We start from the raw sequence: 20,314 nt of genomic DNA, 5'->3' as shown, positions 1-20,314 counted from the left end.
AGTTTCTTGAAAGCGCTGCAAGAAAAAAGTCCGCACCTCCTCTTTGACTATTGAAGGCTCATCTCTCCACAAACCATCAATCAACACCCCATTCAGGCAATTGTTCCTCCTCCTAGCATTTATCATCAGGTGAAAAAAATCTAGTATTGCAATTTCCCTGCTTAATCCACTTTGATCTTGCCTTTTGTCTTAATAATGATTCATGTGCTTGGGCTGCTTCCCATAGCTGTTGCTGCAGCTGCCTTCTAACTTCCAGCTCTTGATGGCTTAGCACCCTATCATCTGACTCCTCTTCCAGCTTATTTAGATCTTCTTCTATTTTCTTGTATTTTCTTAAAGTATCTCCAAAATGTGTCTTGTTCCACTCCTTGATGCTGACTTTGAGAGCTTTAATTTTCTGTTTTAACACAAAACCTCCCCACCCTCCTTGATTATTATTGGACCAGGTTTGCTGAACCAGCTTCTTGAAGGACTGATCTTTGAGCCAGCAGTCTAGAATGCGAAAAGGCTTAGGACCCCAATCAATGCTCTGAGATTTGAGCATGACAGGGCAATGATCTGAAAAGTTCCTCTTGAGAGTGTATTGAGATGAAGCAGACCATTTGGACAACCATTCTGGAGAGATCAAAAACCTATCCAGCTTGCTCTTAGCATTGCCGTTTGGTCTGTACCAAGTAAACCGCTTCCCCACCCAAGGTGCTTCTTCAACTTCCAACTCCGCTATCCAGTCATTAAATTCCCGGATGTTTCCCTCATGCTGCCCCCTCTGACTTGATCCCACTCTCTCTGCAGCTGTCCTTATATTATTGAAATCCCCCAAAATACACCAATAGCCTTCAGGATTTTGATTTTTCAGGTGTTAAATGTTTTCCCACAATGACCTTTTTTCTTGGAGATTACATGGTGAGTATATATTAATTACATGTACTAGCTGTGTTTCCTGGCGCCATTTTCCTGTCAGCATTATGAATCCAGCTCCTGAAGTTCTTCTTTCTACCTTGAAACTTTTCTCATTCCATATACATAGAATGCCACCAGCCGAATTGACCGAAGGTTGCGATTCCCATCTGATATCTGGATCTCCCCACAATGCAGTGCACATGGACTTGTCAACACTCCTTTTTTGTCTCCTGTATACATAACATATCTATGTGGTTCTCCCTGACCATCCTACGGATTGTAGGCCACTTTATCCCCCTCCCCAACCCTCTAACATTATATGAAATAATGTTCATTGGTTTAGTCTCCTGCTTCCCAACCTTTCAACCTCTTCAACATCTCTGCTCTCCAATTCCAACAGCTTCTGAACATAATTTTTTTGAGAGTGGCGTGTAGTCAGGCCTAATTCTGTGACCATTCTCCAAGTGCTTTCTGCCTCTTGATAGTTTCTTGCTGATTGAAAATCCCCATCATCATTTAGTTGGTGAAAGTCCCCATCATGTTTCCGTTGTGATTGGGCCGTGTGTTGTTGCAGGGGATCACTTATCTGATCTTCTGCAGGGTTTTTGATCATCTTCTGGTGTTGTGGTTGAGAGGCCACTAGTTCAGAGGCTAAGAAATCCCGCGGGCTATTAGCTCCACATAATTGGGCTTGTTTCTTTTTGCCCCTTCCTTTTCGGGAGTAGACCTGCCACGAGCTGCCTTGGGCTTGAGTGGAACTATTTGGGTCTGTTAATTGAGGGTTACATATTTTATTGGGGGTGTGGATAGTAACAGCCCCATCCACTTCCCATCCCATGTGCTGGTCACATGGTTTTTCAAATATAAAACCCCTCTTCCTGTCTTCAACGTTCAAAACTGACCCCCCCTTTCCTCTTTGGTGATATTTATCTGCGCTTTCCCCAGGATCAGATGTTCCCTTTTGCCGAAGCCCTTCCTTATGGGTCATAGATAGCTGGTCTGTCCCCTGCACCTTCCTACCAAGCACCTGTACCTGAACGTCCTCTGTCTGCACTGGGGCAGACTGCGGTATTACCTTGCGGTCACTGTCTTTACCCCGCGGTTCTGGTCCTGCATGCAAACCTGTGATGACCCGTAGCCGTTCGTCTCCCTCAGCGCCGGAGTTATGGCTCTGATACGAGTTTTTCGGCTCCGACGGCTTCTCCTGCTCCTCCGTCGGTGGCGCCTCTCCCCTGGTACTGTCGAACGTGTTAGCCGCAACTGGGATTGTCGACGTCTCCTGCGTCTCTCCGACATGCATGTTCGTCACCTCCATACGCTCCTCCCCCTCCGCGCTGCCTTGTTTGGATGGCGTCCCTTCCTTGCACGAGTTGCCAGCACGAGGAACAGTGATTTCTCCCCATGTTGTTCCATCTTCACTTTCATCCGATTGTATCTCCTCCGATGAGCCATGATCGCTCCATTGTCGACGTTGGCAGTTAGCACACGACTTCCCGCTTTCCTCCACAATGTGCACCTCATATGACTCTCCTTGTATGTGGACATTCGCGGAATGCTGTATAAGTGGCTTCCATGATGTCCTGATTAAGATCCTTGCTATGTCCAGCTTGTTGAGTTCTTCTACGTCATCGTCAACACCCACCATTTCACCGATGGAGGCCACTATTTTTTTAATATGCTGCATGTCCCACGCCATCAGTGGTATCCCCCAACAATGAACCCACGTCAGTCTAGAGCCAGCGCGAATATGTAGGTTCCATGGCTCTAAGGACGTGAAAACTTCTCCCCACCCTTCTTTATCTTCCTCTAACATTCGCTTAGCTTTTTGTTCTGTGAGACCATGGAGTAGCACCATGTCATCCCCGATGTACTTCGGATATATGTTATCTCCAATATCCCACCACAGGTACTCCTCTATCCTCTCAAACATTGCCATATTTTTTAGTCTCCCTATCCAAGCCCCTTTGAGCCATTGTTGTCCTATCCCCTGTATCTCAAGGTTCACTGATGACCTCGAGCTATTACAATTAAGTTCCCCGTTAGATAGGATTCCCCTCTGTGCTGCCCTTGAACTGTGTCTCCTCACTACCTCCGCGTACGACCCTTGTTGAATGTGCTCCTTTTTTCCTGTTTTCAGTGTCAAGGCTAATTCTTTGGACCCCTCCAGATGATACTTACCCCCTGTTCTTCCTTTAGCCTCTACTTGTGAGTATTCACGTTTTGGTCTCCCATACCTGGGAGTGTTTACGAACATTTTTAACCCTCCAAACACCATGCTGTCAAGTTTCTTCTCCACCTGATGAACATCCTGCACCCCTTTAAATCTAACGAACCCATATCTCTTTCCCATTTTGTTTCGTTTTGGAGATATGAAAATCTCCCTCACATCTCCCACCTGCTTGAAATGCCACCACAGGTCCTTTTTTGTTATCTCTTCAGGGAATCTAGTGAAGTAAAAGGAGGTTATGTCGTTACGTTCTCGCTGGTAGCGGTGATGGTCTTGGTTCCTTTTCCGATCAATGCTCAGACGAGGACCCTTCTCTCTCCTTTCCCGTCTATTCCTAACACTCTCCCACCCAGTGTCTCTCTCTCCTCTCTCTCCACTCATTCTCTCTCTTTCGTTCTTTTCGGCCCTAAGTAGACATGTGACTTCAGTTTGGTCCTCTGAAGCACTTTAGCTCTGCAATCATAAAAAGTAACATCAGCAGTGTCCCTCGGTAAATGGGCAAGGAGAACAACAATGTTAATGGACCTTACATTGCTTCTAACCTTTCCAGTAATATTTGTTGCACATATAGTTTTAAGTATAGTGTCATTAAAATGTTAAACAAGCCAGGTCACTAGCTGCTTATAACCGGATATAGAAGCTCAAAAATAGCTGTAATGTTTGTCAGACCTTTTTGTTGGGGTACAAATATCATGCAGTCAGTGCCTAGACTCTAGATTCATAGGGAATTCCTCTTTCACTTCAAATGAAGTGGGCCCCATCTGATCATTTGTTTCCTATCATTGCAGTGGCTCAAATACAGGTCAGATGCTCTCTGAAGTTCAGTTCTTTTGGCCAGCTTTGATGATAATCTCATGTTCCTTTCAAGCTTTGGCTTCTGTAATCAAGGTTAGTCAACAACCAGATGTTAATTTTTAAACATTTTCCTGGAACATTATAATCTTTGTGTTCTCTTGCGGCAGGAGTATATTTTCATTGATTCTGCTACTCGATTAAAGGTATTCTTTCTTTTGCTATAGATTCCATTGGCATTACATTCATGAGCATTATTTGAAGTCTTTTACTTGTTCACATGCAGCACAAGTCACTGGACATATTTGTGGTCAATTCTTTCGGATCTGGGTTTCAGGTACGCCTTGCAACATTAATTGCAATGAATTTAGTGTACCTTTCAAAATCTGTAAATGGCATTTATAACCAGTATCTTTTTAGTTATTTTTTTTCTTCATTGCTGATTTCTTAATAGTCGCTTCATCTTGTATGATTTCAAATGGCATTACGCGAGTTCCAAATTTATGTTTGCTTTCTATCTTTTATAGGATTTCAAAATCTATTACTTTTGTTTGTCCCCTAACAAATAGCAAATGGTAATGGTTAGAATACTTGGATTATTGCAGTCTTATGAATCTTATTATTTTGGAGTTATTAGTAGGGCTGTCTTAGAGTGTAGGTTTGGGCCTAACTCAATCCCAAAAGCTAGCTCATAGGGTGAGGGTTGCCCCTCACTTATATACTCTATCTTGGCCTTATCTCTAGCCAATGTGGGACTTGGGCTTTTTCTAATACACTCCCTCACGGCCAACACTTTTGGGCTTGATGCATGGATAACATGATGATGGCCCTTTGAATGGATCTAGGAAAGGCTCTGATAAGAGAATTTGAGAGAGAAGAGGAGATTGACATTGAGAAAATCAATATTATTCAACTCAACTGTAACTAATTACAAAGATGAATATATAGTTGGATAACTGCCAACTGACCTAACTGTTAACTAACCTAAGTTAGTTGGCAGCTGTTACAAAGTTGTTAGGCACTAATTGACTAAATTATCAACTGATAACAGGCTAAAACTGAGTAATGTGTACTCTCTTATACTCCCCCACAAGCTCACGAGGTGTTGGAAGAATGTCTTTTAACTACTCTAAGCTTGAACCTGAATGAAAGAAATGAAGAAGGGGATAGAGCCTTTGATGCAATCCAAGCCATGGACGCTTGGTTCAGATTGTTCCGGATGCAAATTCAAGAACCACCATTGTTGATCTTCCAAGAACTCAAGAACAGAAAAATAGAAAATATGGATAAGATGAGAAGATGAACGGAACGATGCCACGATCCACGGAGAATTGATAAGCTGAAGGAGAATTCACCACAAAGGAATAGCTTCCTTGATAAGAATCAATTTGATTTTCAGCCAAAAACCAAAGAAAAGGCTAAGCTCTTTCTAAGCACAAACTTAATTTCAATTATATCAAAAGTTTCTACAATTTAGAGTTTTTGAGTATTTATAGAACTAGCTTAAGAGGATAACTAAGCCTCTAATAAGGCCTATTTACATCAAGCTCAAGCCCATTACACAAATAAACAAAAATTAGGAATTTTCGTAAATTCACACTAAAGGTGTGCGCTAAGCCATACAGCTCACGCTAAGCCCAGTTTCTCCTCGGGTTAGAATTGGGCTAAGTCAGACAGCTCGCGCTAAGCCACTAAAGGTGTGCGCTAAGGCAGACAGCTCGCGCTAAGCCCACTTAAGGTGTGCGCTAAGCCAGACAGCTCACACTAAGTCTAACAGCACGCGCTAAGCCCAGGTGTGTTGTTCAACAATCTTCAATGTGTTATTCAGCTCCTTGTGATTTTCTCCCTCCTTTTCTTTGATGAGTAATCCATCCTTGATCCTCTTGGCCATACTTCTTATAGAAGCTTGACTCTAGATCTTGTCATTGGCCCCTTCAACTCATGAAGTGTTTCTAGGTCCTTGTGCTCTTTGGATAGCCCTCTATTAGCATTGGTCAGAATATCAGCCAGTTGATCTATGGCAGGAACATGAACAACATTGAGTTGTTTGGTGAGAAGTTTCTCTCAGACAAAAAATAAATCCAGCTCCATATGCTTGGTTTTTGAGTGAAAAACAGGATTATGAGCTAATGAAACAATTCTGGTGTTGTCACACAAAATAATAGGAGTAGTGTAAGCTACTTGGAGTTCAGAAAGAAGAGACTGAATCCAAGTAACTTCTGCTGCAATACGAGCCATGCTTCTATATTTTGCCTCAGTACTTGACCTTGCAACAACTGATTGCTTCTTAGACCACCAAGAGATGAGTTTAGGTCCAAGAAAAATAGCAGCTCCAGAAGTAGACCTCCTACCTCCAGAATCAGAGGCCCAATCTGCATCACAATAGGCATGAAGAGGAAAGGGATGCCTAAGAGAAGCAGACTGAAAGTGTAGCCCCAAGAAATAGTACCCTTAAGATACCTTGAAATCCTTTTCTCAGCCAACCAGTGTTGCTCAGAAGGTTTAGACATGAACTGACAGACCTTGTTGACAGAGAAACTAATCTCTGGTCTTGTAATAGTAGCATACTGCAAAGCACCAACTATGGACCTATATAAGGTAGGATCAGAAAAATCTTCAGAACCAAACTTTGTCAATTTACAACCCCTAACCATAGGAGAAGAGATAGGATTTGATTCATCCATTTTAGTCTTGGCCAAGAGATCTCTGATATACTTTGATTGAGTTAAAATAAGAGAACCATCATTCTGTCTTTGAACTTCAATACCCCAAAAAAAGTCCAAGTCACCAAGTTATTTGAGGGAGAAAACAGAATTCAGTTTTGAAACAAGAGAATGAATCAAAGTGGTGTTCTTACCCGTGATAGTGATATCACCAACATAAACTAAGATGTAGACAACAAACTGATTCTCAGAAAAAACAAAGAGAGAAGGATCATGTTTGCTTGAAGAAAACTTGAAGCTGCGAAGAGTAGCTTTTAGTTTGTCAAACCAGGCTCTAGGAGCCTGCGTTAGGCCATAAATAGCTTTATGTATTCTGCATACTTGAGTCTTATTGGAAGACACAAATCCAGGAGGTTGAGTCATGTAAACCTCGTCCTCAAGAATGCCTTTAAGAAAGGCATTGTTGACATCAAGCTGTTGAAGGGGCCAGTTGTGAGAAATAGCAAGAGAAAGAATCAACCTAACAGTCACATGTTTGATTACAGGAGAAAAGGTCTCCTTATAATCAAATCCCAACTGTTGGTGAAAAGCCTTAGCTACAAGCCTAGCTTTATACTTGTTGACTGAGCCATCCGGATTTTCCTTTACTGTAAACACGCACTTACACCCAATTGTTGTTCTAGTAGGAGGGAGATCATCCAAAGTCTAAGTACCATTCCTTTTAAAGCATCATATTCAGATTGCATAGTTGAGTACCAAGAAGGATCAGCATGAGCAGCTTTGGTTGATTTGGGTTCAAGATGAGCAAGTTAAAGAGTAGGATTAACTCAGAATATGACCCCTCAGATGAGGATGTGGCTAACCAAGACCAAATGGTAGAACTGAACTTGGGCCTAAAATATACTGGGCCTCAATCAGAATTGAAAGTTTACAAGAGGACAAGAAAATCCAAAGGGGGAACTGGGCCTGGTGTGGTAGAAGGAGAAAAAGAAACCAATGAAGACACCAACCTTTGTAAAGACACTTGGATTACTGATGCTAGACCAACAAACTTTTTAAGGCCAGATTCTCCTACTCTGGATGGAGGAAGTGGCCTAAAAGAAGTTGCTACATGAGATGCTTATGCGAAAGGGGCAAATACTGAAGGTTCAACTTCAAGCTCAATATTCAAGAGCCCAAGAAGCTGTGAAGTAATGATTGAGGCTGCAAGTACTGGGGAATTGGCTAAAAACATGGGAATCAGTTTTGGGAAGGAAGAATGAAATGTTGTCCAGAATGGTTATTTTAGATGGAAGAGACAAATCTGAACTTGAGAAGCCAGGAAAAAGGGTGGGTGATCAATGAAGGTAGTTACCTATAATATTAGAGGTTGAGAGGGGGGGGGGGGGGGGGTGGAATTAAATGGGAGCAGTAAAGAAATTGGTGGTGAAGGAGCAAGTGGATATGCTATGCCTACAGGAAACTAAGAAGGAAATGGTGGACAAAACTGTGTGTCAGGCTTTGTGCGTATGAAGTAAATCATCTTGTGTTAGAGAAGAAGGTTATTGGTAGCGGATTTATTTCACTAGAAGGAACTTGGAAAGGTGATGGTGAAAAAATCACTATTGTAAATATATACTCCCCTTGCGATGTAAATTTGAAAAGAAACTTGTGGGGTCAGATTAACCAGCTAAGAAGTGCAAGTTAGAACAAATTGTGGTGCATAGTCGATGATTTCAACTGTGTAAGGAGACAATCAGAACGAGTGGGGGCTAGCCAAAGAGAGCAAGGAGGGGGGATCATGACAGAATTTAATGACTGGATAGTGGACCTAGAAGTTGAGGATATGCCGAGTGTTGGTCACAAATACACTTGGTATAGGCTAAAATCTGGTTGGATAGGGTTCTTGTGTCTGTTGAATGGTTTTCTAAATGGAGTGGAAGTATTCAATTCATATTGGATAGGAACTACTCAGACCACTATTCAATTCATGTTGGATAGGGTTTTTGTGGCTGTTCGGAGGAAGAGGCATCCCATTTATTTTTTCATTGCTTGAAAATACAACCCATATGGTGGGAAACTATGGCTTGGGTGAACATTAAAAGTGTGTTCCCGACAAATCTGATACATCATTTCCTCCAACACTCATATGTACAGGTGGATGGTATAAGGATTAAGAGGTGGCGAAGCTGGTAGATGGCTGTAGTTTGGTCAATTTGGCAGATGCGAAATAGTATTATATTCTCCAATGCATCCTTCAATGTCAACAAGCTGTTAGAGGATGCCATGTTCTTAATCTGGTCGTGGCTAAGAAACTTGGAGAAAGATTTTAATATTCATTTTTATCAATGGTCGAGTCAAATCCGGCAAGGTTTTTTGTATCAGTAGTGGGTGGTTTCGATTGCATTTCTAGCAGATTTATTACTTATGTAGCCATAATATGGTTCCTAAACAAACTATATTAGTTTTTCTATGGAACCATGTGTATGGTAACCTACCTATGTACTTAGTACCTCTGGTACTTCTTTCTCATTAATATATATTCTATTATCTTTGCTGATAAAAAAAAAAAAAAACTATTCAATTCTGCTGAAATCAATCATTGCTGACTGGGGTCCAAAGCCTTTCAAGACTCTAGACTGCCTGGTTTCAAGATAAAACTTTTAGGAAGACAGTTTGGGAATGTTGGAGAGAGAGCTCAGTACAAGGGTGGGGAGGCTTTGTATTAAAAGAAAAATTGAAGTTGCTGAAACAGAGATTAAAAGTGTGGAGCTAAGAGCAGTTTGGGGATATTCAGCAGAAGTTAAAGAGGGCAGAGCAAAAACTCAATTAGCTGGAAAAGAAAGGGGAGGATAGAGACCTAACTGAGGAGGAAATCAAACTGAGGAAGGAATTGGAGGAGGAAGTTTGGGTGGCAGCGCACTCAAAAGAGTCCATTATGAGTCAAAAAGCAAGAATTAAGTAGTTAAAAGAGGGGTATTGCAACTCTAGATACTATCACATGATTGTCAATTGGAAATGGCGCAAAAACATGTTGAGGGGGATTTTTATTGATGGTTGTTGGGTAGAGGAGCCGAATAGAGTAAGGGAGGAAGTCAAATAGTTCTTTTTGAGAAGGTTTGAAGAATCATCATTTGAGAGACCAAGGCTGGATGGTGTAGAATTCAAGACCATTAATCAGGAGGCAAATGCAAAATTGGTGGCCAGATTTGAGGAGGATGAGGTAAGGGCAACGGTGTGAGAATGTGGGAGCTCTAAGAGCCCAAGACCTAATGGACTAAATTTTAAGTTCATTAAGGAATTTTGGAACATAATGAAAATAGATGTTTTGCGTTTCTCGGACGAATTTCATGCAAATGGACACTTTCCAAAAGGTAGTAATGCATCTTTCTTGGCTTTGATTCCAAGGGTACATGATCCACAAAATTTAAACGAGTATAAACCTATTTCTCTTATAGGTTGTATCTACAAGATTGTGGCAAAAATCCTAACTAGAAGACTCAAGATGGGTACCATCATTGATGAATGACAAAGTGCCTTTATAGAGGAGAGACATCTCTTGCAAAACGTGGTGATTGTTAATGATGCTATTGATGAAGCAAAAAGGGGTGTGGGATCTTGCGTCTTTTAACCGAGCACTACTCGGTAAGTGGCGTTGGAACCTGTTTCATCATACTGGCGAATTATGGGGGATGGATAAGGGTAGGGTAAGGGAAGCTATTTTCATCTTTATCCTACCTTTATTAAGATCATCTATGTGAAGGAAGCTATTTCCATCTTTAATAAGATCATCTTTATCCTACTGAAAACCAGAAGGAGTGGGGATGGGGTAGGTCCCCAAAGATCAGTAAAGATAAGATCAAAGGGTTTTGCATAGACAGTATGAGAAAGAGAAGAAGGAAGACTATGTGACTTTCCAATACAACAGTGATTACAAAAATCTGTTGGTTCTTTATTAATATTTGCAATATTACAAAGTCAAAATACAATTTTTATAGCAGCAACACTAGGCTGACCAAGCCTAGAGTGCCATGTTGCAAAAGAAGTAGCACTACTAGAAGCTGTATTTATAACATTCTTACCTACAGCAGCTTTATTGGATGAACAGATTCAAAATCAGTCACTAGTGATTGTATTTACAATAGGACTTTGTACAGAAGCTTTAACAGAATTGCAAACATTTGAAGGAAGCTTGCACTTGGGCATAGAATCAGGAAGTTGAGGGAACTGATAGAGACCATCGCTCCCCACAAATCCTTTTCGTAGAACAAATTTAGCATCCTGTGATTTAACAAGACAAAATGATGAGTGAAACTCAAAAAAACACATTATTATCTTTGCAAAACTGACTGACACTAATGAGATTCTTAGTAAATAGTAATACAAGGAGCAAATAATAAATTACCAAGAGTAAGAGAAAACTGAGGATTGAGGGGGGAGGAAAAGGTGGAAACACCTGAGGAGTTAATGGTGAGGCCCTGACCAATATCCAATAGTGATTTGGTCAGGCCCCTCAAAAGGTGTCACTTGCTGTATGTTCTGTGACATTACTAGTCACATGATGGGAAGCACCAGAATCAGGATACCAAGTCTGAGTCTGAATGGGAGCAGATGATGAAATGGTCAGATAAATCTGAGGATTAGGCTGCTGTTTAGAAGATTGCTAATTAGTCTGCTGTGGCTGCAGATACACATACCGAGGTTGAGCATATGCCAAAAGTGGCTGCTGAGGTGATGCAAGCACACACTGAATGGGTTGAGCATACTGAACTTGCTGAGAAGTCTAAGCATTGGAAGCTGAAGTAGATTGAGTAGGAGCAAGTGAAGCTGGTGGAGGAAGAGTAGGAACATAATTCTCCTCTAGTCTGTGATAGCAGTAAGAAACACCATGGCCAAATTTGTGACAGATTTGACATTGTACGTCAACAAACCTACCTCTACCACCACCACGGCCTGAACCACAACCACCACGGTTGTTCTGGCCAAAATTCCGACCACCACGACAACTGAAAATTTGATTTCCACTGTAATCATTTGCAGAATTGTCCTCAGAAGAGGTCTGAGTGGTCAAATTAACTTGAGCTTAAGAGTTGGTGTTCATTGACTGTGGATGAACAAAATTATCAAGAGAAGAACTTCCAAGAGTTGAGATTAACAGATCCTAAACCTTGAGTAAGATTATCAGAAACTATAGCTTGCTTATGAGATCGATCAATGCACACTTCACTCGCGAGCAACAATGTTTCAACTTCATCAACAGTACACAGATCAAAATGATTAGTAACTAGAAAAATAGATGATTCATACTCATCAGGAAAACCTTTGAGAATTAGGTCAAGATGTTCAGAATTGGAAACAGTTTCACCAATGGAAGTCGACTCATTAACAAGCGTCTGAACATGCAAAAGATAATCCGAAATAGATCGATTATCAAGGGATAGATTTCGAAGCTCATTACGAACTAGACAAACCTTAGCTGGCGTGAGGGATTGAAAATGTGATTGAATCCGATCCCAAAGTTTCCATGACGATTGGCATCCTATGACTCACGAAAGAATGTCCCCGGAGATGTTGGATTGCAAACAGGCAAGAAGAATTGGTCTTGTTCGTACCAAATGCTATACTTATGTGGAATTTTCAGATTAACGATGTAGCCTTCAAGATGATGACTACGAATAACAGGTTCAACCTTGTTGAATCCAAAGAAGATAATTCTTTGCGTTCAACTTCTGAGAAATGGAATGTGCAGAGTTCTTCGAAGAAGCATTCGAAGAACTCACCAACCGAGTTGGCTGAGGCGGTGGGGAGGAAGGAGGAGAAACCGGAGAAGGAATTGATGTGGAAACCATGAACAGAAGTTTAGGTTTTGACCTAAGCACTCAATACCATAAGAGTTGAGAGAATTTTAGAGAGGAGGAGATTGAGATTGAGAAAATCAATATTATTCAACCCAAATGTAACTAATTTCAAAGATGAATATATAGTTGGATAACTGCCAACTAACCTAACTGTTACAAAGCTGTTAGGCACTAACTGACTAAACTATCAACTGATAACAGACTAACTAGTAACTACAGGAGTTAGAATATCAGATAACAGACAGAAACAAAAAAGAAACAGTTAGTAATGTATACTCTCTTATAGGGTGTAGGGGCTATACTTGTACTGGTTGTACTACATGTGAACTTGCCCTTAAATATTAGTATAAATAAAGTATCTGGTAAATATTTATATTTCAACATCACTGATTTTCAGAGTCCTATTAATTAAATATTCTTTTTCTTTCTTCATCAAAACCCTATAATGGTGAAATAACATGAAGGACTAAAATTTGTCTCCATAGAGAAGAAATATATTGCAAGTTCTAGATATTTGAATTCACTATCTGATTTGTAGATCTTGCCACCAAAACATTGAATATTAGTTGCTACTATTTGCTTCTATATATGATGAAGTAGACATGGACAAATAAGTAAGTGTGCCGATTCTTTTATTTTAAAGTTTTGGGACTCTGCTTGGCCTGCCTGCTTTCCTGCTTTTTTCATCTATTTTCTGTACATTAGGCATATGGATTTTCACTACAGGGGTGTTTGTGGATTGTGTTAGATCAAAAGAAAAGTCTTTTGATTCACTCCAAAGTTTTCTTGTTTTACCATCAAATAAGTTTTGTTTAAAACTCAAATCCGAACTGATCCAATTTAATTAAAAGTGGTTTGGATTGGATCAAGCTTTTGGTTTTTTAAGGAGGCAGTAAATAAATCACAGAATACACAATAAATTTGATAAAAACTAATTCAAAGTATTAAAAAATCTCATCTTATAAATCAGAACATGTATTGATGTCACATCTTTCATAATATATAAATTGTAAGTTCAGATTATAATTGTTAGTCAAAACAATATTAAACCTATAAACACACAAATTCAGTTTTTTGGTTTGGATAAGATGGATTTTAAATATGGAACAAAATATTGATCCAATCCAATGGAAAAGTTGGTTTTCCTTTTTTCCTGTTCAATGTTTACTGTTTGTATTCAATTGGATTGGTTTATGAACATCTCTAGCTTAGATCTAAACAGAAACTAGATCCTGACAGCTTTTGTTAGTTGGCAGTGCATTTTTTTAAGCATTTGCATAAGTGTTTGGGATAATTTATGAAAACTAACTACTCATAAGCTGTTTTCAACTTATGACAATAACCTTTCTAGAGTAGCTCATGAAAACAGGTTACAAATCATGGAAACAGTTTATTCCTATTTCTTCTTTGATTATAAAAACAACTTATACATGAATATTTACATAATAATAAATAATTATTCATTAAGTCCTTAATTAAGTTGTTTACTCAAACAGATCTTTAACTGAGGTATGTCAAGCACCTGGGTTGGGGGTGGGGGAAGGGGCATAGGTGCTACGAGTTTGTTGGCAAGGCAATTTTTCTAAAGGTAGCATAACATTGGCCAAAGTCCTGGATAGTTTCTCTTGTTGGCATTTCAAGTTTGATAATGTTTGTTATAAAATTATTACTTAAGGAGTTATTGAAAGGTATACTTATGGCTTGCATCTGATATATATTGTAGGCTCTTTTCGTACTTCTGTCTCTACCTATACTTTCTAACTTGAGAGGTATACCATTTGATCAACTTCCTTCATATTTTAAAAGCGGTGCTGGTTGCTTTCTAAACCTTGGAGCCGATAATCCAAGTAAGCTCTAATAAATTGGTTGCAATGCAATTACATATCTCCCTATATGATTTTCTATTCTTACTTGCCTGCCTTTTCTTTTATTCTTTTTGCTGTTAAAACACTATCAAGATTGGAAGTTTATGATCTTGAACTTTCCAACCACAATCACAATGGCAAGTCTTAGTAGTATGGTTCTCCAAGGCTTGCATCAATTGGTATAGAAGCCTTCCACATGTCTCTCAATTGCAAACAAGTGTTGCAGGGGGTGATGCTTGGGCTACGGATCATATGATGGAACATTATGATCCAATTGCAAGGTATATAGGACTTGAGTCCTGCATCAAAAGTATGGGATTTGATGTGGGTTCATTATATGGCCTTGGGATTTCTTCGCACAATGGTTAGCTTACCTATATGTACTAGGGTCATAAATGCTTTTAGTTCGTCGACCGTCAGGTAAAGCCGAATATATACATAACATTGATTTAATCTCTTCTAGATATAACAGAACCTTTTTAAATAAAATTAAATTAAAATTTTTCATAATTGTTAGAAATCAATAAATTTCTATATAGTTTTTGTCTTCTACTCCCTAGATTTTTGAACCTTGCCGAAATTCTTTTTATCCTAAGTTCTAATATATTCATATTGCTGTCCAATTTCCATGTCTCAGATTGTTATGGCGCTCCCTTGCTTCCACTACTTTACGTAATTATCAACTTGGCATTCAACATATCCCTGCTTAATGCAGTAAAAACTTCGTCTGCAGTTGTGGCTTCTCTTCTGGTAATGTTGTCAGGTACTGTCCGACTCTCGATATTTTGCATCTCTTAAATGCTTTTTACAGCATTTCAGCCGAAAATTGTAACTCTTATGGCCTTTTGTACACCTTGTTTTCTAATGAACTTTCTAGCTCATGTGTGCTTCTGATTTTTGCAGTGCCAATTTCTGTTTATATTCTTTCCCTTCCATTACCATATCTTCCCGAGGGAACAAGCCTGAGCCCATTTTTTTTGTTTGGCGGTGCAATTCTTCTCTGTGGTCTTTTTCTGTACAACACAACGCGGCCTGTAAGGAACAGTTCTGAAGATGACTGAAACAGTTGCAGTTCATGAAACCAATGCTGAGGAGAAACTATCGGCTAGGAACCTGCCAAAAAAGAATGTCAACCTTGAGGCATTCTTGACCGCGGTGAAATATATTTTCTCCGATCACCTCCAAATTATACACATTCACTATCATCGTGATTATTTTTTTGAGCAGAAAATTTGTTCAGTTTTCACGTTTAAGGGTCGCTTAGCTGCTTTATGATGGTTGACTTCGTCATTCTGCCACTGGATCATTGTAACTCAAGATTGTGCATATATCTCTGATGACTTGTTCAAGTATATTTTCATGTACATTAATAAAAGCAGACAAATGTAATTGGCAGAATTGCAAGTGCAGAATTTTTAAGTTGGGTGATCATATCTTTTGGCTATTTTACTAAATGGATTACAAGAGTTTGGGGATGAGATATTTGGAGTTGATTAGTTTGCAAGAAGTGTACAAGATCGAAATCGTCGCATTGCCTCACTCTTCCTGGCAGGCAGCATTATAAAATCATGGAAACAATTACCTTTCATTTTATAACTTTTTTTTTTCTTTTTTTAATTATTAACTGGGACATATTTCATTAGCTTTGTTCCTCACAGAAAATATTAACAATACACTAACACTCTTGAATACAATCTCTGATTGGTTAAAATTTATTGAAATTTAAAAAATAACACATTCTCTGACACTACACACTAATACTCTTGAATACCCAATCTAACCACCATCCTTAATCTCCCTCCGACATGAACCTGACCAAGACCTAACTGCATTTCCATTCAATGATTGTTTTGAAAGACGATGTATGTTAGAAAAGAAAGTTAAAAAAATTTAGATGTTTTTTTTACATAATAAATTTTAAAAATATTGATAATTCTGGATTCTAATAAACTATTAATTTTAAATCATCTCTTTCGTGATGATTTTTAATTTCCAAAAATTATATTTTAAAATTTAAAATAAAAAATAGTCGTGTAGATTTAGATATAATTAGATATAATGGAACCTAACTCCAAGACTAAAAATGATAATTTTGTATGAAAAAAAAACGAACGAAAAATTTTATATGAACTAAAATAAAACTTTAAGGAAATTTTATCAGGACAAAAGACATTTTAAGCTTTACAATTTTTAATAAACTTTAAGCAATGAAAAAATGTGTCAAACAATATGTTGTTAACCCTTTTTTTACAAATTATCTCCTGCATAAGGTTTGCAGTATTCTTACAAAATTTTGAAGGGTCATTATCATCGAGAACCACCAATTTGAGAATATCTTGGGTCATGTACAGAAAAACCAATCGGTGGCCTACATGTTCACCCCTAAGAAAACGACAAATGTAAACTTAATTCAGTAATCCTACTAAATATGAAGTTTAATACTATTTGTACTCCACCTAAATATATAAAGGTGGGTTAAAAAAATCCACTTGCATCGCAAAAATGGGTGCACATCTGTAATAGCAAAAAAAAAAACACATTTCATCTCTGCGAAAATCTCAAATTCACGTACCCAATTAAGCACCCGAGCCTATAATAATAATAATAATAAGTAAATAAATAAATAAAAAGACAATAATGTAACTAAAATCTACAAACAAACACGGAGGAAAGCACCAACACCAACTCTGTCGTTTTCGTTAAATCTAGCATTACTTCCGACAACAGCATGAAGTGGTCTGTTTTCCAGAGAGCATTTCAGCCCTTTAGCTCAAAACCCAAATTTTCTTCCTTTAATGTTTCCTCTGCAAAGAAGTAAAAAATTGTTAGTTCCTTCCAACAGAACTCTACAATTCAACCCAGTCAATTGCATAATGCATACACTAAAACGAGAAAAAGCCACAGCTTGAGACAATATTTCTTTTCCTTCCTTACTCTTGAAATTAAAATTGTCAGACAAAGGTAAGGAAAAGTGTATATCTGTTGAAGGAAGGAATTCAACTTTTCAAATAGATAAAAATTTGTGTTGATGTAGAAATTATTTCAAAGGGCATTTTAATTGTATTTTTTATTATGATATCATAGTATCATTTTTTTATTACTTTGTACAGCACATAGCTCAAAACAATCTGCAAACTGTACATTTAGTATATTCCCCATGACCAGAAATTGGTTTTGAACATGGCATAAATTATTACACAAATAACCAACTCAACAGGCTTATACTCCATAGAGGCAAGAAAATAGCTGGACAGGAATTTGTTAAAAAAGGATCCAAATAAAACTTTGTTAGCCAAGATAATCTAAGATTCCAATGAGTAGCCATGAGGCTAGACTGCAAGGAATCATCTCAAGAATAATATATTCCATAACTTTAAATTATAGAATATTGAATCTGCATAATACAAATGATATAAGACATACTGTTTATTTAAAAGGATTGTTTGTTTCACACAATAGACAAAGTATGTGGAAGGCTACCATCAAATAATTAGGTTTGCAATTGCAATGCAGATGCAATAGTACGTAAATCACATCCAACATAGTTCAACTAAAACAAAATTTCATATATGAAGTCCAAAAAAGTAATTTATAATTTCCACATAACTATTTCAAAGTGTAAAAGTGCATGCCTTTCGCTTCTTCAGTCTATTGTTTGTTCTGCTACCATTACTAGAGCCCACTACTTGCTCTCCAGTTTTATCTTCAAAGGGTAATGTTTTGATTTCATCATAGAAACTTTCTGTTAGACCTTGCAACCTGAAATAGAATAAATACAAATGCTAAATCGAAAAAGAAAAGTATTAATTTAAATAAAAATGTTATCACATATTTAATACATTTTAAGACTAGAAATATCAGGCAAACATTCCAAACACTTCCCATACCCATTTCTTGATTTCTTCAAATACTTTTCTCGTTTCCTTTCCTGTTTCGTAAGAGGAACGCGTGTGAACAGCTCCTCCTCTTGCCGAGCACGTTCGTCCATCTTGGCAATATATCTATCAACTTCTCTGCTAGCTCCCTCAAAATCTCTTATCTGAGTAGTGTAGTGAGCAACCAAAAAACTCATTACATAAACTCATCAAGTCATTATGATTCAACACTCAAAATAACATTACCTCTTCAGGTCTTTCCTCCATATCATTCATCAATGTCCTAAGATAATCACTCTGCTTAGCTTGTTTCAGAATTTCTTTTTCTCTTCGCAAGGCATTTCTTTCATGCTTTGAAGATTTCTCTAGATCCATAGAAGTAGGCGCAAATTTTACAGGTTGATAATACTCATTGTCAGCCTACAGCAAACAAGTATTATTTGAGATAGGCAAAAGAAAATATCTTTTGCACGACCTTACCACCCTACAGTATACCAAACTTCACACTATATCATCACATACACTCACCTGCGAGGTTAGGTCTACTTTGCTAACAAGCATGTCAGGATTGGGACGATACTTTGATGCGTCCTCGCTCTTATTGGATGCAACTGGCTCCTTGTTTAGAATATCACTTCTGATTGCATTTTCACTAGCTTGCATCAGTTTCTGGATCTGGTATTGTTGTTTCTTGTCAATTGGCCGAATCTGCAATGGAAACCACAATGTCAAATGTCTAACTCACATTATACTATATAAACATACACATGTAACCCTTGAGGATAGACACATAGAAGGATGAAACCAGACCTTTTCCAAAAACAATCGTATCTCTACAACACTTCGAACAACAGGATGATCTTCTATTGATAATCCCTTAGCCTTCCGCAATAAATAATAAACAAGGGATTGACAATAATTCAGAAGCAACAAATTTTTAACTTCAAGGTAACTAAATCCATCTGCTGTAGGATATAGACCTTCTTTCACCTGGCATAAAAGACAGATCAAAACGCAATATAAATCAAATTACTCATTGTCACTAGGGTAAGCTTTTATCATCATTCGTCAATGATATTAAATTATAACAGAAAATTCAATATGAAGGCCAACGTAACCAATATTATGAATTTGTAAGATAAAGTCAATATCAGAAGGCATTTAGGAATGCTTTTTCTTTTATAAAAAAATAGTTGAAGTGAAAAAGTGCAACTCACCATGGCAGTTAAAGATTGAATTTTATGCCTTACGGTATCAAGTCCTTCCTTCATTTCTTTCAACAACGCCGCCAGCTGAGGCGCTTCTCTGCAAACCCAATAAACGGATAAAGAGGTTGAATGAACTGACCTAACAACCAAGAGAGATAATAATTAAACAAACTTACTTTTGTTTGCTATCATCGTTGTGGTTCGCGATATTTTCCATGATTTACCACAATTTTTAACAATCTAAAATAACACAGGTCAGTTACATAGTCAAAACTGAGGTAAAAATTCAAACACCAGAAGTTAAATTAAAAAAAAAAAATGTGCAGAGAATGAGTGAGGAAGAAGTAACAACCAAAGCCAGAGATAGCGGGTAAAGAGAGACGTTAGTCGTGGCTTGGTTAAAAAAATGAAATAAAAATCTGTTTTGAAAAAAAAAAAATAACATAGTGTGAGGAGCAGCAAATCAAAGCTTACCACAACAGAGACAGAGAAAGGAAACAAACCTGTGACTGTGAGGAGCAACCGCAAGAGCTCCGATGACAACCGTGACTTATGACGGTGTAAGACTCGCAAGGGAGGGAGGCTGTGCCCGTATCTGCGGCACCTTAAGGGTTATGCGAGAAAGTGAAAGTGTCAAGGTCTCAAGGATGAAAGGAAAAGTGGAAAACTAAAGTGGGGGCCTGAATTTTAACTAAAACGCAAATACAATATTTAAAACGACACACAAAAACAAGTAACTTTTTTAGATGAAATATATATATATATATATATATATATATATATATATATATATATATATATATATATATATATATTTAGGGTGTGTTCTGGCTTAATTTTAGCCTTTTTTTTATCATTGAAAAAGAAAAATTAGGCCAAACAATATTTATGCAAAAGTTTTTAAATTCTAGGTGGCTTGTGAAAAATAGCTCTAAGTCATCTTTTCT

The 20,314-nt window shown here is 38.0% G+C and overlaps 2 protein-coding genes across 6 annotated transcripts in view; one reads left to right on the top strand and one right to left on the bottom strand.

Moving 5' to 3' along the window:
- LOC100802761 (protein CLT2, chloroplastic) overlaps positions 1 to 15,682 on the top strand; it is a 30,228-nt gene extending 14,546 nt beyond the window's left edge. The window contains exons 5-10 of one of the 2 annotated variants that reach the window (XR_413841.4): positions 3,916 to 4,015; positions 4,090 to 4,125; positions 4,206 to 4,256; positions 14,143 to 14,266; positions 14,378 to 14,565; positions 14,922 to 15,047. Coding sequence is in view for 1 of the 2 variants with exons in the window: in XM_003522725.5 (XP_003522773.1) it covers positions 3,916 to 4,015; positions 4,090 to 4,125; positions 4,206 to 4,256; positions 14,143 to 14,266; positions 14,922 to 15,047; positions 15,188 to 15,345 (595 nt within the window). In the remaining variant the exon portion in view is untranslated. Of the gene's footprint in view, positions 1 to 3,915; positions 4,016 to 4,089; positions 4,126 to 4,205; positions 4,257 to 14,142; positions 14,267 to 14,377; positions 14,566 to 14,921; positions 15,048 to 15,187 lie in introns of those variants that run through there. The other variant, XM_003522725.5, reaches the window with a different exon arrangement.
- Positions 15,683 to 16,728: 1,046 nt separating this feature from the next.
- LOC100811655 (neuroguidin) lies at positions 16,729 to 20,049 on the bottom strand. 4 transcript variants are annotated; one of them, XM_006578236.4, is made up of 10 exons: positions 19,871 to 20,049; positions 19,720 to 19,786; positions 19,544 to 19,607; positions 19,377 to 19,464; positions 18,970 to 19,149; positions 18,688 to 18,867; positions 18,406 to 18,579; positions 18,172 to 18,323; positions 17,917 to 18,043; positions 16,729 to 17,088 (listed from the first exon to the last, which is right to left on the bottom strand). In XM_006578236.4, exons 3-10 carry the CDS (start codon positions 19,582 to 19,584, stop codon positions 17,077 to 17,079), a joined length of 954 nt encoding a protein of 317 aa, XP_006578299.1. In that variant the 5' UTR covers positions 19,585 to 19,607; positions 19,720 to 19,786; positions 19,871 to 20,049; the 3' UTR covers positions 16,729 to 17,076. The 4 variants fall into 4 exon arrangements, with proteins under 4 accessions (XP_006578299.1, XP_040871058.1, XP_006578298.1 ...); XM_041015124.1 differs by having other exon boundaries at positions 19,544 to 19,786; XM_006578235.4 differs by lacking the exon at positions 19,720 to 19,786 and having other exon boundaries at positions 19,871 to 20,048.
- Between the last annotated feature and the right edge of the window lie 265 nt (positions 20,050 to 20,314).

Source organism: Glycine max, chromosome 4, assembly GCF_000004515.6.
Source record: "Glycine max cultivar Williams 82 chromosome 4, Glycine_max_v4.0, whole genome shotgun sequence".
NCBI classification, from domain to species: domain Eukaryota; kingdom Viridiplantae; phylum Streptophyta; class Magnoliopsida; order Fabales; family Fabaceae; genus Glycine; species Glycine max.
This window is presented reverse-complemented; position numbering and strand designations above follow the sequence as displayed.

What these genes read in the sequence shown, in the direction of transcription:
- LOC100811655 (XM_041015124.1), bottom strand. Translation starts at nt 19,584, where the DNA reads ATGGAAAATATCGCGAACCACAACGATGATAGCAAACAAAA. An exon ending in TGGAGGAAAGACCTGAAGAG is followed by an intron (nt 18,324 to 18,405) that starts GTAATGTTATTT and finishes TACACTACTCAG; the next exon opens with ATAAGAGATTTTGAGGGAGC. An exon ending in TTGAAGAAATCAAGAAATGG is followed by an intron (nt 18,044 to 18,171) that starts GTATGGGAAGTG and finishes ATTCTATTTCAG; the next exon opens with GTTGCAAGGTCTAACAGAAA.